Here is a 15,601-nt window from a genome sequence, read left to right on the forward strand (position 1 = left end):
CAGCCTTTGCCAGTCTTAAAGCTTCAGTATAGGACAGCAGGGCAGGGCAGTTTCCATAGAGTGTCCGTTTTGAAGCCAGACTGGTTGCTGTCTAGCAGATTGTTCTGAGAGAGAAAAGAGGAGACCTGGTTGAACATGACTCGTTCAAGTGTTTTTGCTATGCATGAGAGGAGAGAGAGCGTTCTGTAGTTTTCTAGAGCTTGCTTAAATGTATTGGGAAAGGTACCAGTGAGAAGAGATGTGTTAATGATGTGTGTGAGTGCAGGTAAAGTGAAATGCTATTTAAAAAAAGACACGGTTGAAGTCAGAAGTTTACATACACCTTAGTCAAATACATTTAAACTCAGTTTTTCACAATTCCTGACATTTAATCATAGAAAACTTTCCTTATCTTAAGTCAGTTAGGATCTTTACTTTAAGAATGTGAAATGTCAGAATAATAGTAGAGAGAATTATTTATTTCAGCTTTTATTTCTTTCATCACATTCCCAGTGGGTCAGACATTTACATACACTTTGTTAGTATTTGGTAGCACCTTTAAATTGTTTAACTTGGGTCAGACGTTTTGGGTAGCCTTCCACAAGCTTCTCACAAGAAGTTGCTGGAATTTTGGCCCATTCATCCAGACAGAACAGGTGTAACTGAGTCAGGTTTGTAGGCCTCCTTGCTCGAACATGCTTTTTCAGTTCTGCCCACAAATGTTCTATCGGATTGAGGTCAGGGCTTTGTGATGGCCACTCCAATACCTTGACTTAGTTGTCCTTAAGCCATTTTGCCACAACTTTGGAGGTATGATTGGGGTCATTGTCCATTTGGAAGACCCATTTGCGACCATGCTTTAACTTTACCTTTAACTGCTATATATCCATTTTATTTTCCTTCCTCATGTTGCCATCTATTTTGTGAAGTGCACCAGTCCCTGTTTCAGCAAAGTACCCCCACAACATGAAACTGCACCCCCATGCTTCATGGTTGGGATAGTGTTCTTTGGCTTGCAAGCCTCACCCTTTTTCCTCCAAACATATCGATGTTTTTTTTTTCTTTCTCCCAATTTGGAATGCCCAGTTCCCAATGTGCTTTAAGTCCTCGTGGTGGCGTAGTGACTCACCTCAATCCGGGTGGTGGAGGACGAATCTCAGCTGCTTCCGCGTCTGAGACCGTCAATCCGTGCATCTTATCACGTGGCTTGTTTTTGATCGCCATACCGTGGAGATATAGAGCGTGAGGAGGCTTCACGCCATCCACCGCAGCATCCACGCACAGCTCACCACGCGCCCCACCGAGAGCGAACCACATTATAGCGATCATGAGGAGGTTACCCCGTGTGACTCTACCTTCCCTAGCAACCGGGCCAATTTGGTTGGACCCGGGCTGGAGTCACTCAGCATGCCCTGGGATTCGAACTAGCAAACTCCAGGGGTGGTAGACGGTTACATTTTTGTTTTATCAGACCAGAGTACATTTCTCCAAAAAGTGAGATCTTTGTCCCCATGTGCACTTGCAAACTGTAGTCTGGCTTTTTTATGGCAGTTTTGGAGCATTGGCCTCTTCCTTGCTGAACAGCCTTTAAGGTTATGATGTTATAGGACTCATTTTACTGTGGATATAGATACTTGTCTACCTGTTTCCTCCAGCAGCTTCACAAGGTCCTTTGCTGTTATTCTGGGATTGATTTGCACTTTTCGCACCAAACTACATTCATCTCTAGGAGACAGAATGCGTCTCCTTCCTGAGTGGAATGATGGCTGCATCCCATGATGTTTATCCTTGCGTAATATTGTTTGTATAGATGAACGTGGTACCTTCGGGCATTTGGAAATTGCTCCCAAGGATGAACAAGAATTTTCTTTCTTGGCTGATTTCTTTTGATTTTCCCATGATGTCAAGCAAAGAGGCACTGAGTTTGAAGGTAGGCCTTAAAATACATCCACAGGTACACCTCCAATTAGCCTATCAGAAGCTAATTGGCTAATTGCCTAAAGGCTTGACATCATTTTCTGGAATTTTCCAAGTGGCTTAAAGGCACAGTTAACTTAGTGTATGTAAACTTCTACCCAGTGGAATTGTGATATAGTCAATTAAAAGTGAAACAATCTGTCTGTGAAAAATTTCTTGTCATGCACAAAGTAGATGTCCTAAACGACTTACCAAAACTATAGTTTGGTAATATGAAATTTGTGGAGTGGTTAAAAAATTAGTTTTAATGACTTCAACCTAAGTGTGTGTAAACTTCTGACTTCCACTGTATTACAATTGACAAGCGATCACTGATGATCTAGTATAGAAGAATGATGATCTACTATATATTAATTACTGCACATACAGTATTTATTAGCCCATTTGACATTGTTTAAATTGTAGTGATTTTATTTGTAATACTTTATAGATGATTGTAAGAGTGCATGTTTTGTTTTGTGAGCTGGAAGCACAGACATTTCAAAATAAATGTCCACGGTCCATTTCAGGCTTGTTTATAATTAAAAGTCCCGTGTTATGCAACAAATCTTAATTTATTTCTGGTTATTATTGGGAATTTGGTTGCACAACAAATATTCATCTGTGATTTTACTCATTTTGGAGTCTTGCTGACTTATGTCTATGCCCGTCACAGTAAGGACAGATGAAGAACATTTTTTAACATTAAATTTAGTTAACAGTATCGCCAAAATCCATTATCGGTCGACCTCTTCTTGAAATTGCTCTTTGCAAACGTAATCTCTATAAAATAATTTTTGAAAAATGAACCGGTGGAAAAGTTGTGGAGATTCATAGAAATTCAATGGTGAAAATGTGTGGGAACCCTTTACATGCTGTTCAGTCGTGGATTTTTCTGATACCACAATAACAGACCTGCATGGAAAACTCTATTTCACAGCAGTGTGCATCAAACTGTCAGTGGATGGACTAATCAGTTTTATAATTATGACTGTTTTTTCATTTCAAGGATGAAGAAGAACAGAGGAGTTTAGCTGGCAGTGACAAAGCTGCTGAGGAGGAGGGGGAAGATTTGGAGGACGAGGAGGAATATGATGAAGAGGAAGAAGAGGATGATGACCGGCCCAGGAAAAAACCTCGGCACGGTGGCTTCATTTTGGATGAAGCCGGTTAGAAAAATTCCTTACAATATCTTATATATTTATTCAGTGTACAACTTCTTTGATAGTGGCACTTTTTTTTGCATACCTGACCATCTAAAAACTATGCTGTCTTTTGTTCCCTCTTTGACTAGATGTTGATGACGAGTATGAAGATGAAGATCCATGGGAAGACGGGGCTGAAGACATCTTGGAAAAAGGTGAGCAATTATGAAAGGCCCTTTGTGAACACTAATTTGTGCATGTTTTGATGTAATAACATTTCTTAATCTGTGTTACTTATTTGTAAGATATTTACTGTTCAGATTTCTCATACATTATATATTTTGGAGAGTAGCACCGATGATTACCAAAATCTCTAAAACACTGGGATTAACTTTATTGAATTGTCCCTTTGAATGTAGTACAGAATCATTACTACTAAAAAGAACTACACTACCGGTCAAAAGTTTTGAAACACTTACTCATTCTTTATTTTATATATATATATCTTTTTTTTTTTTTTTTTTCCACATTTTTTTCACATGCTTTTTAAACAGTATTGAAGGAGTTCCCATCTATGTTGGGCACTTATTGGCTGCTTTTCTTTATTATTCAGTCCAAGTCATCAATTTCAAAAACTTTTTTTTTAAATAAAATTTTAGTTTTGTAATGAAATAAATTAATATTGTGGCACAATTATATTTTTGTCTACAAAACTAATTTCAAACATTTAAGCATACACCTTCAGATCAAAAGATTTTTAAGATCATGAGAAACATTTCAGTCAAGTGTTTCAAAACTTTTGACCAGTAGTGTATATTATTAAGTATCTGTCCCTTAAATAGGTATGCTTTAAGTTTCTTTTTAAGTTAGAGATGTGATATCTGTTGATATGTGGCTGTTATGTGCTGTATATTCATATGCATTGTTGCTTAAAAAATGTAATTAAATGGAGGCATTTATAGCTGAAATAATAGTAAACTGAACTAAATGTGGTGTTCAGCATTGTTGAAATGTATGCCAGTTATTTGAATGTATGCTCTGCGCTCATCGATTCTTTATTTCTTGTGCATGCCTCCTTCAGTTAACGGTAAACCAACTCCAAATTTCTCTGCTCTTTGTTTTCTGTCTAATTTAACTGATTAATCCTCAGATCATTGTTTCACATTCATTAAAATCCATTCCCATATTCTGCACCCCCTCTAACATTTGTCTGTGATTTTTAAAGCTGTTCGGCTAGTTTACTTAAATTCCCAACAAGGAGTATGGATAGCAAATACATTTTATTTATTCTTTTAGTTTTTTATTTTCAATATAGATAAAGTTAATTAAGGCTGTTGGGCTAGGATTTTTAATTGCACTAGTAATTAATAGGTTAAGGGGTCTGTACAGGGGGGTAATTGATTACTAAAAGAGAACAAAATATGATTATTTGCCTGAAAATGCTCCTTTGAACACACAAGAAAACCCTAATATTTATTTTTTTTATAGTATTTGCATCTGCTTATTGTATTGCATCAGCTAACAGTGACATGACATCAGCATCACATAGTTTCCATCTTTAAAATGTCACATGTGAAAGCATGTCCATCAGTGGTAATTTTCCTTTCTTTTATTTTTGTTTGCTGTGTGCACATGATATTTATTATGGTTCATGTTCCTCCCTCCACAAATCAACACTGGATTTGAGCAGAGGAAGCCGAAGGTATGTGTTTAAATTTTCTGGTATGCATAGGTATTCACAATTTTTATGTACCAACCTTCTGTTTTCATAGCTGCGTTATTGTGATTATTTTTTATTTGTTTATTTATTGTTGTTTATCTCTTTTTTTTTTTTTTTTTTTTTTTTTTTTTTTTTTTTAAACCATGTGTTCGTGACTCTTTTTTTTGGCTTACCACAATGTTATTTCAGGGCTCAACAATTAAGTTAAGCAATAGTAGTTGAAATTTGTACTTACCCTGCCAATATTTCCACTGGCCCAGCACAAAAATAATTTATTTTTATTCACATATTTTTGTTCAGAAAAATTTATATTTTCATTAAAAACTCCAGTATCAAACTGGACTTTTTTCTTTTTACAAAAATTTGAAAATTATATATCTGTAATATAACTCCATGGCAGTTATAAATTCTTAAGTCCACTTTTGCTGGAAAACGTTGTCATACAGTTGGCATACACACTTTTGACCCATTCAGACTGATGCTTTGAAGACTGTCAAATCATTCTCACAATTTTCACAACTCATCTGTGTCAGCTTGTTAAAGATTATATTCAATTGCAAGTGACTGTTCCATCCTCTGGCCCGAAACTCTTTGACCCTTGGCCATCCTTATTGTTGAGCCCTGCATTTATTCTTTAGATTTTTGTGATTTGAATTGTTTATTACTATTCCATTTGTTAGTTTCCAACATTGACCACGTAGTTCTGGATGAGGATCACTCTGGTTCAAGGAGGTTGCAGAATCTCTGGAGGTGTGACAACTACACTGCACACAATTCATATGGCTATATCTGCACTGAAAAACTAGTGGATAGAGATATTAAAAATAACTGTTGTTCACCTTTTTTCTTTCAGGGACTCACGAGAGGAAGCTCTGGGGGAATACTACATGAGGAAATATGCCAAGTCCTCAGGAGGCGAGCAGTAAGTCAACCAATTTCATGCATGCTTGTGGATTCACATTCTGTTACATAGTGTACAGTATTTTAATGGAATGCAAAGACTTTTACGTGTTGTGTTAATTTAGTGTAGATTTAGGCTCCGAGATAATTCTTCAAAATGCTTTTAATCTCCTGTAGCCCGAGTGCGACTGCTGTGTGCATTTTCCATTCCCCTTTTTGATTTGTAACTAGTAGCCCCTAAGAAACATGCAAAAAAACATTATAGGAAAAGCTATAGGATGCTCCCTTTCTCCCTAATTAGGGAATGACTTTACCTCCAGTATGCCGTTTGTCTGCACTGGTCTCAGAACAGTTTGAAATGCACCTTATTTTCATCATAACTCCGTATTAACCTTCTGAAAGCAACATTTTCCAGCTTTTGGATGCATCCATTTATTCGCAATATGATAATGCACAGTGAATGTAGGATATTTTAAGGAAATTGAGCCTATAGTCCACGTACTTGGTCATTGTGTTTTAGGGCTACAGCTAACGATTATTCTGATAATCGATTAATCTTACGATTATTAGAATAATTATTCGACTATTCGGACGATTATTGCAACGATTAATCATTGGCTCTTAACCGATTATTCAGCTTGTGCCCCGACTTAAAAGTTTGTATTAAACATGCTTACTAACAATAAAGGACAAAATCATCTTTTAAAAATACCTCTAAATGACATTCACTGAATTAAAGGGTAAAAATATACTTTAATTCAGTAAAAAAATCCTATTGTTATCAAGTGTTTTTGTCTTTTTTTCCATTTAAAATCATCTAAAAATCCTTAAAACAAGATACATTTACTTGAGAAGCAACATATAAGATATTTAGACTTGCTTTAAGAGAATGTATCTTAAATATAAGTGTATTATAAATATTGTATATATAAAACTTGGTTATACTTCTGCAAGTGCAGTAAAGACAAAATACACTTATATTCAAGATCTGTTCTCTAAAAGCAAGTTTAAACATCTTATATGCTGCTTCTCAGGTGAATGCATCATTTTATAAAGGATTTTTAGATATTTTAAAATATTTGTATTTTTAATATTATATTCAACATTCTCCGATAACAGTTTTTTTCTTCTGCAGTATAGCTGCTAAAGTAAATGTACGTTGTTTTAAAGGAGTTTTAAATATTTATATTATAAAACAAGCCAAAACAAATCCAAAACATATTTTGTTGCAGTGTATAATGGGGCGAAGACTACCCTCTCTCACCTTTTTGTTCATTTCAATCCATCTTTAACTCACAAATAAAAAACTCTCTTATTAATAAAGCTGCGTATTGCCAATCTTCTTCACGATAATAAATGCAGAGTGACATATTATGATTCAATAAGTCACGAGCCATCACGTTATAATCTAGCTGCATTAAGCGTGCGCGCTCAAGGGACGAGCTTCATCGCGACAGAGTGTGCCTCAGCTGGGTGCAGTTTCAATCTCTCTCCCTTAAATCGGGACATAAGCGCAACTTATAGAAGAGGTGCTGACCGAACAGAGAAATATTAAAGCTATAACGCATTACATATAGCTGCATTAAAGATGTAACGCCAGGGTGTTTCCTTTAAAGAGCTCCAGCTCTTATTCCACAACGAGAGTGTTTCTGTATTTACTTATTTGGTATTTTTGAATAATTCCCTCATATTTTGTGATCTACATCACCTGAAGCTGTATGGAAAGTTTAGAGTGCACCTTGACTGTGAGCTGTGTAATTCTTCCTCTCCTCAGTCAGGCTGCTGTGCTGCTCTCATCATTAGTTTTTTATCTGATGTTATGTTAAATGAGATCAAAGACTATTCGACAACGAAAATCTTTGTCTGCAATTTTTTATTGTCGATGTTGTCGATAAAGTCAACTAATCGTTTCAGCCCTATTGTGTTTAACAGCGTGCCATTTCATGATAAATCTATGAAATTTTTTAAATGACACTGGAAAATAGAGACTCTACTCTTTTGACTCAAACTGGTTTTAATATAAAAACTTCATGAGGTTTCTTACCAGATGTAGTTTTGTTATCGTTTCTCCCAAAGACAAACTCAGCTGAGGTCAGCGTCGTGTTTTGTCACATGACTTGTGCCTCGAAGGTTTAACCCTTTAATGAAAGCCTAGAATCTCCTGAACTGAGATCAGTCTGTTTCAATAAAATAAGAAATGCATAGCCTATAGTGAAGCCAAAACATAATGTCCTCGCATGTGGATGCGGGGTCTCTGGAGGATCAAACAGGATTTTTTATTTTTTTTCTGTTTAATATATTTTTTTATTTACCCCAGTTTCTATGGTGGCTCTGAAGACCTTTCTGATGACATCACCCAGCAACAGTTGCTTCCTGGGGTCAAGTATGTAAAAATTTATTTATTGATCCTTGTAAAGAAACTTGCTAAATTAAATATGTATTGAAAAGACAGTTTGTCATGTATTATGTTTTCTTTTACAGGGATCCTAATTTGTGGACTGTTAAATGTAAGGTTAGTACTGGAAATATTTAACTTGTTACTCTTTGGTGATGTGATGAGGTGGCTATATGTTTAATTCTTCTTCTGTTTCAATGTAGATTGGAGAGGAGAGAGCAACTGCCATCTCCCTGATGCGGAAATTCATCGCTTATCAATGCACGGATACAGTATGTTTTCCAATGTCTTATCTGAGATCAGTGAATTTACGAAACATATGATCGAGACCCCTGGTCTAGATGTAGAACATAAGCTACATATCGAAAATTACTCAAAAGTTTATCATCGATATCGAGGATTGTATTTATTTTTATTTTTATTTTTTTTATATAAATATCAAGATCATTTTATCGTCCAGCCCTTGTCTCAGACCTTTGGGCCCACTGTACATCTAGATCAATGCTTACCCCCTTAAATCCTTTTGAAATGTTCAAATGCTGCATTAATGGAGAAACTGTTTACATTTAATGTCTTTTTGCAGAATATGTAGTAGATGTTTACTTGAGGACCTGGGGTCTATGTTGTCCTTTTCTCTCTACACAGCCACTTCAAATTAAATCTGTGGTGGCCCCTGAGCATGTCAAAGGTTATATCTACGTGGAGGCATATAAACAGACCCATGTCAAGGCTGCCATTGAGGGTGTTGGCAATCTTCGCATGGGCTTCTGGAACCAGCAGATGGTGCCTATTAAAGAGATGACAGATGTCCTGAAAGTGGTTAAGGAAGTGACTAACCTTAAGCCCAAGTCTTGGGTTCGTCTTAAGAGAGGCCTTTATAAAGATGACATCGCCCAGGTGGGTACCCTAAAAGAATAGGTTAAACTCCCCAATGTCATAAAGCATATGTATCCTGAAAGTATTACTAGGTTCACTTGAATTACTTTGATGTTAAGTTTTCTTTGTGGGTGTTAAAGCAGTGTTATGTGTTTAGGTGATTTTTGTGTTTTGATTATTTGCCTCTGACAGGTTGACTATGTCGAACCGAGCCAAAATACGATCTCACTGAAAATGATTCCTCGTATTGATTTGGACCGTATCAAAGCAAGGATGAGCATGGTAGGATGCATTATAATGATACAGTAATCAAATGTGATATTGTAGTGACCTGACCTTGTCTTTATCGTTTGGTTTGTAGAAAGACTGGTTTGCAAAGAGAAAGAAGTTTAAGAGACCTGCTCAGAGGCTTTTTGATGCTGAAAAGATCCGGTAATGATAAAAGTTTTTTTTAATCTATGAGTTAGACTCTGAAAAGTCTATGAAAAAGCATGTTTGTCATATTGACATTTGCACTCTGCTCAACAGGTCTATTGGTGGTGAGGTCAGCCATGATGGTGATTTCATGATATTTGAAGGCAACCGCTACAGCCGCAAAGGTTTCCTGTTCAAAAGTTTTGCCATGTCAGCTGTGGTAAGTGCCTTTACACTAATTGATTTTGTTATGTTAGTTCTAGGCCTGTTTATTTTGTCAAATTGTTCCTTATTTGTTTCACAACCTTCCCTGTTTTGTCTTCTGCTGTAGATCACAGAAGGGGTCAAACCCACACTGTCAGAGCTGGAGAAGTTTGAGGACCAACCAGAGGGTATTGACCTGGAAGTGGTCACAGAGACCACAGGTACAACCCATGTCAACAAGCTTGTCTTTGTCCATTTGTCTGATTGCTCAGTCCATAGATCTAAGAATACATTTTTGGAGAATTTTTTTTTCTTTTTCCACAGGTAAAGAGCGAGAACATAATCTTCAGTCAGGAGACAATGTGGAGGTGTGTGAGGGAGAATTGATCAACCTCCAGGGCAAAATCCTTAGTGTGGATGGCAACAAGATCACCATCATGCCCAAGCATGAGGACCTCAAGGTAAGCAAATTGTCACATTTCCAGTGTAAATACAGTGTCAAGAGGCAAATAAGTGTCTCGTTACAAATCTTCATTTGAGTTCTCTAAGTTCATTTAAGCTTAGTTACTCAAGCAAAGCCTAAATGAGCAATCAAGGGGGCCATATTGTACTGTTGGTCAAGGTTTCTTACACCAAAAAAATAAATAAACAGATGCTTGTTAGTTTTACATGACCATTTTACATCCTCTATGGGACCATGAATTAAACAAGCTGTTTTTGCTACTGTACCCTTAAGACTTATATACTGCCTAGCCAAAAAAAAAAGTAGCATATTCTAATATTTCGTTGGACCGCCTTTAGCTTTGATTACGGCGTGCATTCGTCGTGGCATTATTTCGACAACCTTATGCAATGTCACAATATATATTTCTGTCCAGTGTTGCATACATTTTTGGCCGAGATCTTGTATTGATGACGGGAGAGTCGAACAACTCCGTAAAGTCTTGACCAGCACATCCCAAAGACTTTCAATGGGGTTAAGGTCAGGACTCTGTGGTGGCCAATTCATGTGTGAAAATGATTCTTCATGCTCCCTGAACCACTCTTTCACAATTTGAGCCTGGTGAATCTTGGCATTGTTGTCCTGGAATATGCCCATGCCGTCAGTGGAAAAAAAATCAATTGATGGGATTACCTGGTCATTCAGTACATTCAGGTGTTCATCTGACTTTATTTATTATTTTTTTGTTTTTAGCAATTTTATTGCTGCATAACGTTGCTGAGCCTAGAACTGACCTATTGAAGCAACCATAGATCATAACACTGCCAACAGAGGCTTGCACAGTGGGCACTATGCATGACGGGTGCATCGCTTCATGCGCTTCTGTTCTTATCCTGATGCGCACATCGCTTTGGGATAGGGTAAATCTGGACTCATCAGACCACATGACCTTTTACCATTGCTCCATAGTCCAATCTTTATGCTCCCTAGAAAACTGTAGTTTTTTCAGTTTTTTTTTTCTTGTGGCCACGCAGCTGTTTAGTCCCAATCCTGTAAGTTCTCATTGCATTGTGCATGTGGAAATGCTCAGTTTTCACTATTAAATATAGTCGTTAGTTCTACTGTCGTTTTTTTGATGATGTGACTTCAAGATTTTAGTGATCTCCGATCACGATCATTCAAGATTTTTTTTCCGACCACATATCTTCCATGAGGCTGATGGTTCACCACTATCCTTCCAGGTTTTAATAATGCATTGGCCAGTTCTTAACCCAATTCCAGTGATTCACTGCAATAATGATCCAGTCATAGGCTCTTAAGTATCTGTTTAAGTACAAACGGTGACTTTTTTTGGCCAGGCAGTAAATTACCTCAGTTATTGGCTATCCTTTTCAAAAGTAAAAAGAGTAACAATCCCCAACAAGTTGCTAAAATTAAATAGACATTATATAGAGAATAAAAAAAATCTGTCATCATTTACTCATGTTGTTCCAAACACAAAAGGATATATTAGGTGGAATGTAAGCCATTCACTTTCATTGCATTTGTTTTTCATACTTTGATAGTGAATTGTCACTGAGGCTGTCATTCTGCCTTACTTATTTTGTGTTCCACGAAAAAAGTCATGGAGTGAGTAAAAGCGGAAGTATGAAACATTTTGATTGTTAAAATACTTTCTTTCTTACTATCCCAGCTTAATATGCACAGACAACTATAAATAAGACATTCATAGGTTAATTTTCTCAAACTGTAAAAACTGTGTCTCTGTGGCACTAAAAATCCTGTGTTTGTTTTAAGCGACACGCTTGGACCCCACCCAACAACGTTACTCAGTGGCATGAGTTGGGGGCGGGACTATTTGAAGGTTTGAACAAAAGCAGACGAGGGGCGTATTCATTTAAAAAATTTTGTTTATATTTGCAATTCCTTTCGGTGGCACTGGTGTCGCTTTAACTGAATTTTAACATCTCTGCCAAACATCTCCTTTGACATGACCATGATGATTTTTGACCTATTTTTGAAGCTTTGCATTAGAGTATGTCTACATAGTACTTGTATTTTTTATTTTAAACTAAGAAGGGAAATTAAAGCTCTGCTTGTCTTTGATCAGGACCCTCTTGAGTTTCCAGCTCACGAGTTGAGGAAGTACTTTCGTATGGGTGACCATGTGAAGGTTATCGCGGGGCGTTATGAAGGTGACACAGGCCTCATAGTCCGAGTGGAGGAGAACTTTGTCATTCTTTTCTCTGACCTCACCATGCATGAGGTAAGCTTCACCAACAAGCTTTATCCAGGATATTACAAGCAATCATTTATGTAAACCCTGAATAGAAAAACACAATATACTGCAGTCAATGTTTGTGTGTTTTCTACATGTCTGATTATATACTGTATATGTGTCGTTTTGTTCCAGTTGAAGGTCTTGCCGCGGGACCTGCAGCTGTGCTCTGAGACTGCCTCAGGTGTGGATGCAGGAGGCCAGCATGAGTGGGGAGAGCTGGTACAGTTAGACCCCCAAACTGTGGGTGTTATCGTCAGGCTGGAGAGAGAGACCTTCCAGGTAAAATCTCAGTGTAACTAGTAAGTTGAAGTGTAATTTCCCATAAGCAGAATCTTATAGTACACTTCTAGTGGATTTGATTATTCTCAGCGATAGCACGGCCCCTTTAAAACCAGTCAGTTTGTTCTGTGGCAATCTTGGGAACACCCTTAGGCAGATATTTTATTTTCATGCAAGTACAACTCCAATCTACTTGTATGGGGAAAAGCTGATTATTATGTTTATACTTCCGTACCATATGTCAGTAAGATATGACAACAGTGGTATAATATATCATGCTGCTTTAGCTCCTAAAAAAAAAATGGCCTGATAATGCACATTCTAAAATAAAAAGATGCAAGTGGTTGAATTGGATGTAGCAATGGCAATGTATGACTATTAGTGACTTATGAAAAGATAAATAGCTGTTTCTCTGTTAATTAATAAGGTGAAAACCTTATTTCTAATTAAACAAAAAACTCAAAGATTATTTGTTAGACTTTCAATACACAGGTTATACAATCTAAAGAACATTCGAAATTCATAAACTGATAGTATACACTAATGCCAGGGTCTCTGAAAAGAGGTTTTAAAGTGATATTTATGTTCAGCTTGATCGAGCGTTGAGTTCGGTGATGGAAACATTTTCTGCTGTTGATTATATTCATTAACATTATTAAATGCATTTCTATATATTTATTATGCATTTTCACATTGAGAATAAATGGGTTCATCCAAAAGCTGAAAAATGTTGCTTTCAGAGGCTTTATATGGAGTTAGGCTGAAAAGAAGGTGCATTTTGAACTGCTCTGAAACCAGTGAAGACAGACAGTCACAGCATACTGAGGTTAAGTCATTCACTAAATAGTGAGCAAGGGACCATCCTATAGCTTTCTATGCAGCTAAGTGCATTAAATTGTAATATCCAACCAAAAGATCAGTTTCAGGCAGCAGATGATGTTTGGACCACTAAACATGTTTGACAGTCATGGGACAATGGAAATCAGTACATAGATTCTGAATTTTATAATGCTACATTTTATTTTAACATGGCTGGCAGTGATTGGATGATGCTGGACATTACTTTGAATAAGAATTATTTATTCAGCTTTACAGAAAATCACCTGTAATGTCTATAATATCTCAAAAACATGAATAACCAACAGTCCTGGAAACAAAATCAGCAATTTGATGAAAAAAATCAGACTTTCTATTGCTTAGTGATATTTAAACTTTCACAGTGTAGTCTCGCTGTCCACACGTGGACATTAATTTTTAGGAAAACTGTTTGCTCTAGAAAATTTTTCTTTTTGCTTTATTAGGTTCTACTAGTTAAAAATCAAAAAGAGAAATGGAAAATGCACACAGCAGTCATGTGGGGGTCTCAGGAGGTTAATGCTGCTTCGAGAGGTCTTTAGGAATTTTTATGGTCTTTCCCAACTCTGGTCTTAGGGCAAACCTTTGGATGGGGGGTTTGAGAGGTTACTGAGAAACAACTCATGGACCAATGAGAAGTACCTTTCCAATGTGTTGGAAGGGGCTTTTTTTTTCTTAGGTGTCTGGTAGTTGTCTGAGCCGCTTATCTGATGGCTGCTTGACAACTGTTTGTGTTGGTCCACCACGGTCCAATAAAAATGTAGCTATTTTTCCTTGCCTTGACAGTTAGGGAGGGGCTTTGCCATAAACTGAGATTCCTGGAATGTCATCCGACTGTTCAACACAAACGTGTTTGACACATATTTACTACAACTGGTTTGTTATACTCTTTTAGTACACTCAACGGACGAGGACTGTCTGCATGTCGAAAAACTGGGCCATACCCAGACAGTCCGCGCAGACTGCTAATGACGATATTTGCTTCATGCATACTGTGGCGATTTGATCCAAAAAGCGGATAACCAAAGTATGTTTAAGCCTTAAAATAGTATGCCTTTTTAGTCAGAGTCAAATGGACTAAAATGAATGAATATGACATGACAAAATATTGTCTAAATTTAAGACATTTTCATCAAAAGAATAATTATATTTTATATCATATAAAAATCTGTGTGAAGATTAACACTGTCAATGTGGTGATTGGCTCTAACCTAAGGTGGGACTTTTATTCCTTTAGCTGCCATATTGAGCATTGTGATTTCTCCCATTAATTTTTCTACAAGTGGTCCATCTCTCCCTTATAGTACCACTGTGTTCTGTTTTAAAATGGCTAATTTTTAGGTTCTGAACATGCACGGGAAAGTTTTAACTGTGCGGCATCAGGCAGTGAACCGGCGGAAGGACAATCGCTTTGCTGTCGCTCTTGACTCTGAGCAAAACAACATCCATGTGAAAGATATTGTGAAAGTCATCGATGGACCTCACTCGGTAAATACTAGAGAAGTGTGGGAAAGTCTGACAACTGCATTGGAATAATTTACTTTGAATTTATGACATACTTCTACTCATCCATGAATGTGTTCTGTGTTTGTCAGGGCCGTGAAGGTGAAATTCGCCATCTCTTCAGAGGCTTTGCTTTTCTTCACTGTAAGAAGCTGGTTGAGAATGGAGGCATGTTTGTCTGTAAGACACGCCACCTCGTTCTAGCAGGAGGCTCAAAGGTAGGCCCTGTTTTACTCAATCTGGGAACAAAGCATATTTTCTCAACTTGCCTATATTAGGATTGTCCCCTCTTGTTCCCAAAGCCTAGAGATGTGACCAATTTCACAGTAGGAGGCTTTGCTCCAATGAGTCCACGGATCAGCAGCCCAATGCACCCAGGAGGAGGTGGTGAGTCATATCCTTTAATTGATGTGAAATCCAAATTGACCCTATGTACTTTCCTAATTCATTTTACACAATTCATCAGTGCACGTTATTTCAAAAAGAAATATGTGTTCGTAATCTTTAATCAAAATATAATTACTTGATCCACCTTTTCGGCTGATGTCACCTAGTGTGCACTTGATCTCCAGCCTCCACGTCCCATTCAAAAAATGGGCATTCGTTGAGCTGTCATCATAAGGCACTTAACCACAGGTTTATTCATTATACT

At 37.2% G+C, this 15,601-nt stretch overlaps 1 protein-coding gene across 2 annotated transcripts in view; it reads left to right on the top strand.

Annotated features, from left to right (window-relative positions):
- Positions 1-15,601, top strand: part of LOC127422033 (transcription elongation factor SPT5) — a 35,277-nt gene that overhangs the window by 3,749 nt on the left and 15,927 nt on the right. The window contains exons 3-21 of one of the 2 annotated variants that reach the window (XM_051665359.1): positions 2,945-3,104; positions 3,230-3,295; positions 4,771-4,782; positions 5,481-5,550; positions 5,654-5,722; positions 8,018-8,083; positions 8,182-8,212; positions 8,299-8,367; positions 8,741-8,992; positions 9,164-9,253; positions 9,333-9,403; positions 9,500-9,605; positions 9,717-9,810; positions 9,914-10,050; positions 12,142-12,297; positions 12,445-12,591; positions 14,788-14,934; positions 15,042-15,167; positions 15,252-15,336. In XM_051665359.1, the coding sequence (XP_051521319.1) occupies positions 2,945-3,104; positions 3,230-3,295; positions 4,771-4,782; positions 5,481-5,550; positions 5,654-5,722; positions 8,018-8,083; positions 8,182-8,212; positions 8,299-8,367; positions 8,741-8,992; positions 9,164-9,253; positions 9,333-9,403; positions 9,500-9,605; positions 9,717-9,810; positions 9,914-10,050; positions 12,142-12,297; positions 12,445-12,591; positions 14,788-14,934; positions 15,042-15,167; positions 15,252-15,336 (1,954 nt within the window). The remainder of the gene's footprint in view (positions 1-2,944; positions 3,105-3,229; positions 3,296-4,770; positions 4,783-5,480; positions 5,551-5,653; positions 5,723-8,017; positions 8,084-8,181; positions 8,213-8,298; positions 8,368-8,740; positions 8,993-9,163; positions 9,254-9,332; positions 9,404-9,499; positions 9,606-9,716; positions 9,811-9,913; positions 10,051-12,141; positions 12,298-12,444; positions 12,592-14,787; positions 14,935-15,041; positions 15,168-15,251; positions 15,337-15,601) is intronic. The other variant, XM_051665360.1, reaches the window with a different exon arrangement.

Source organism: Myxocyprinus asiaticus, chromosome 31 (assembly GCF_019703515.2).
Source record: "Myxocyprinus asiaticus isolate MX2 ecotype Aquarium Trade chromosome 31, UBuf_Myxa_2, whole genome shotgun sequence".
Classification (NCBI taxonomy): Eukaryota; Metazoa; Chordata; class Actinopteri; order Cypriniformes; family Catostomidae; genus Myxocyprinus; species Myxocyprinus asiaticus.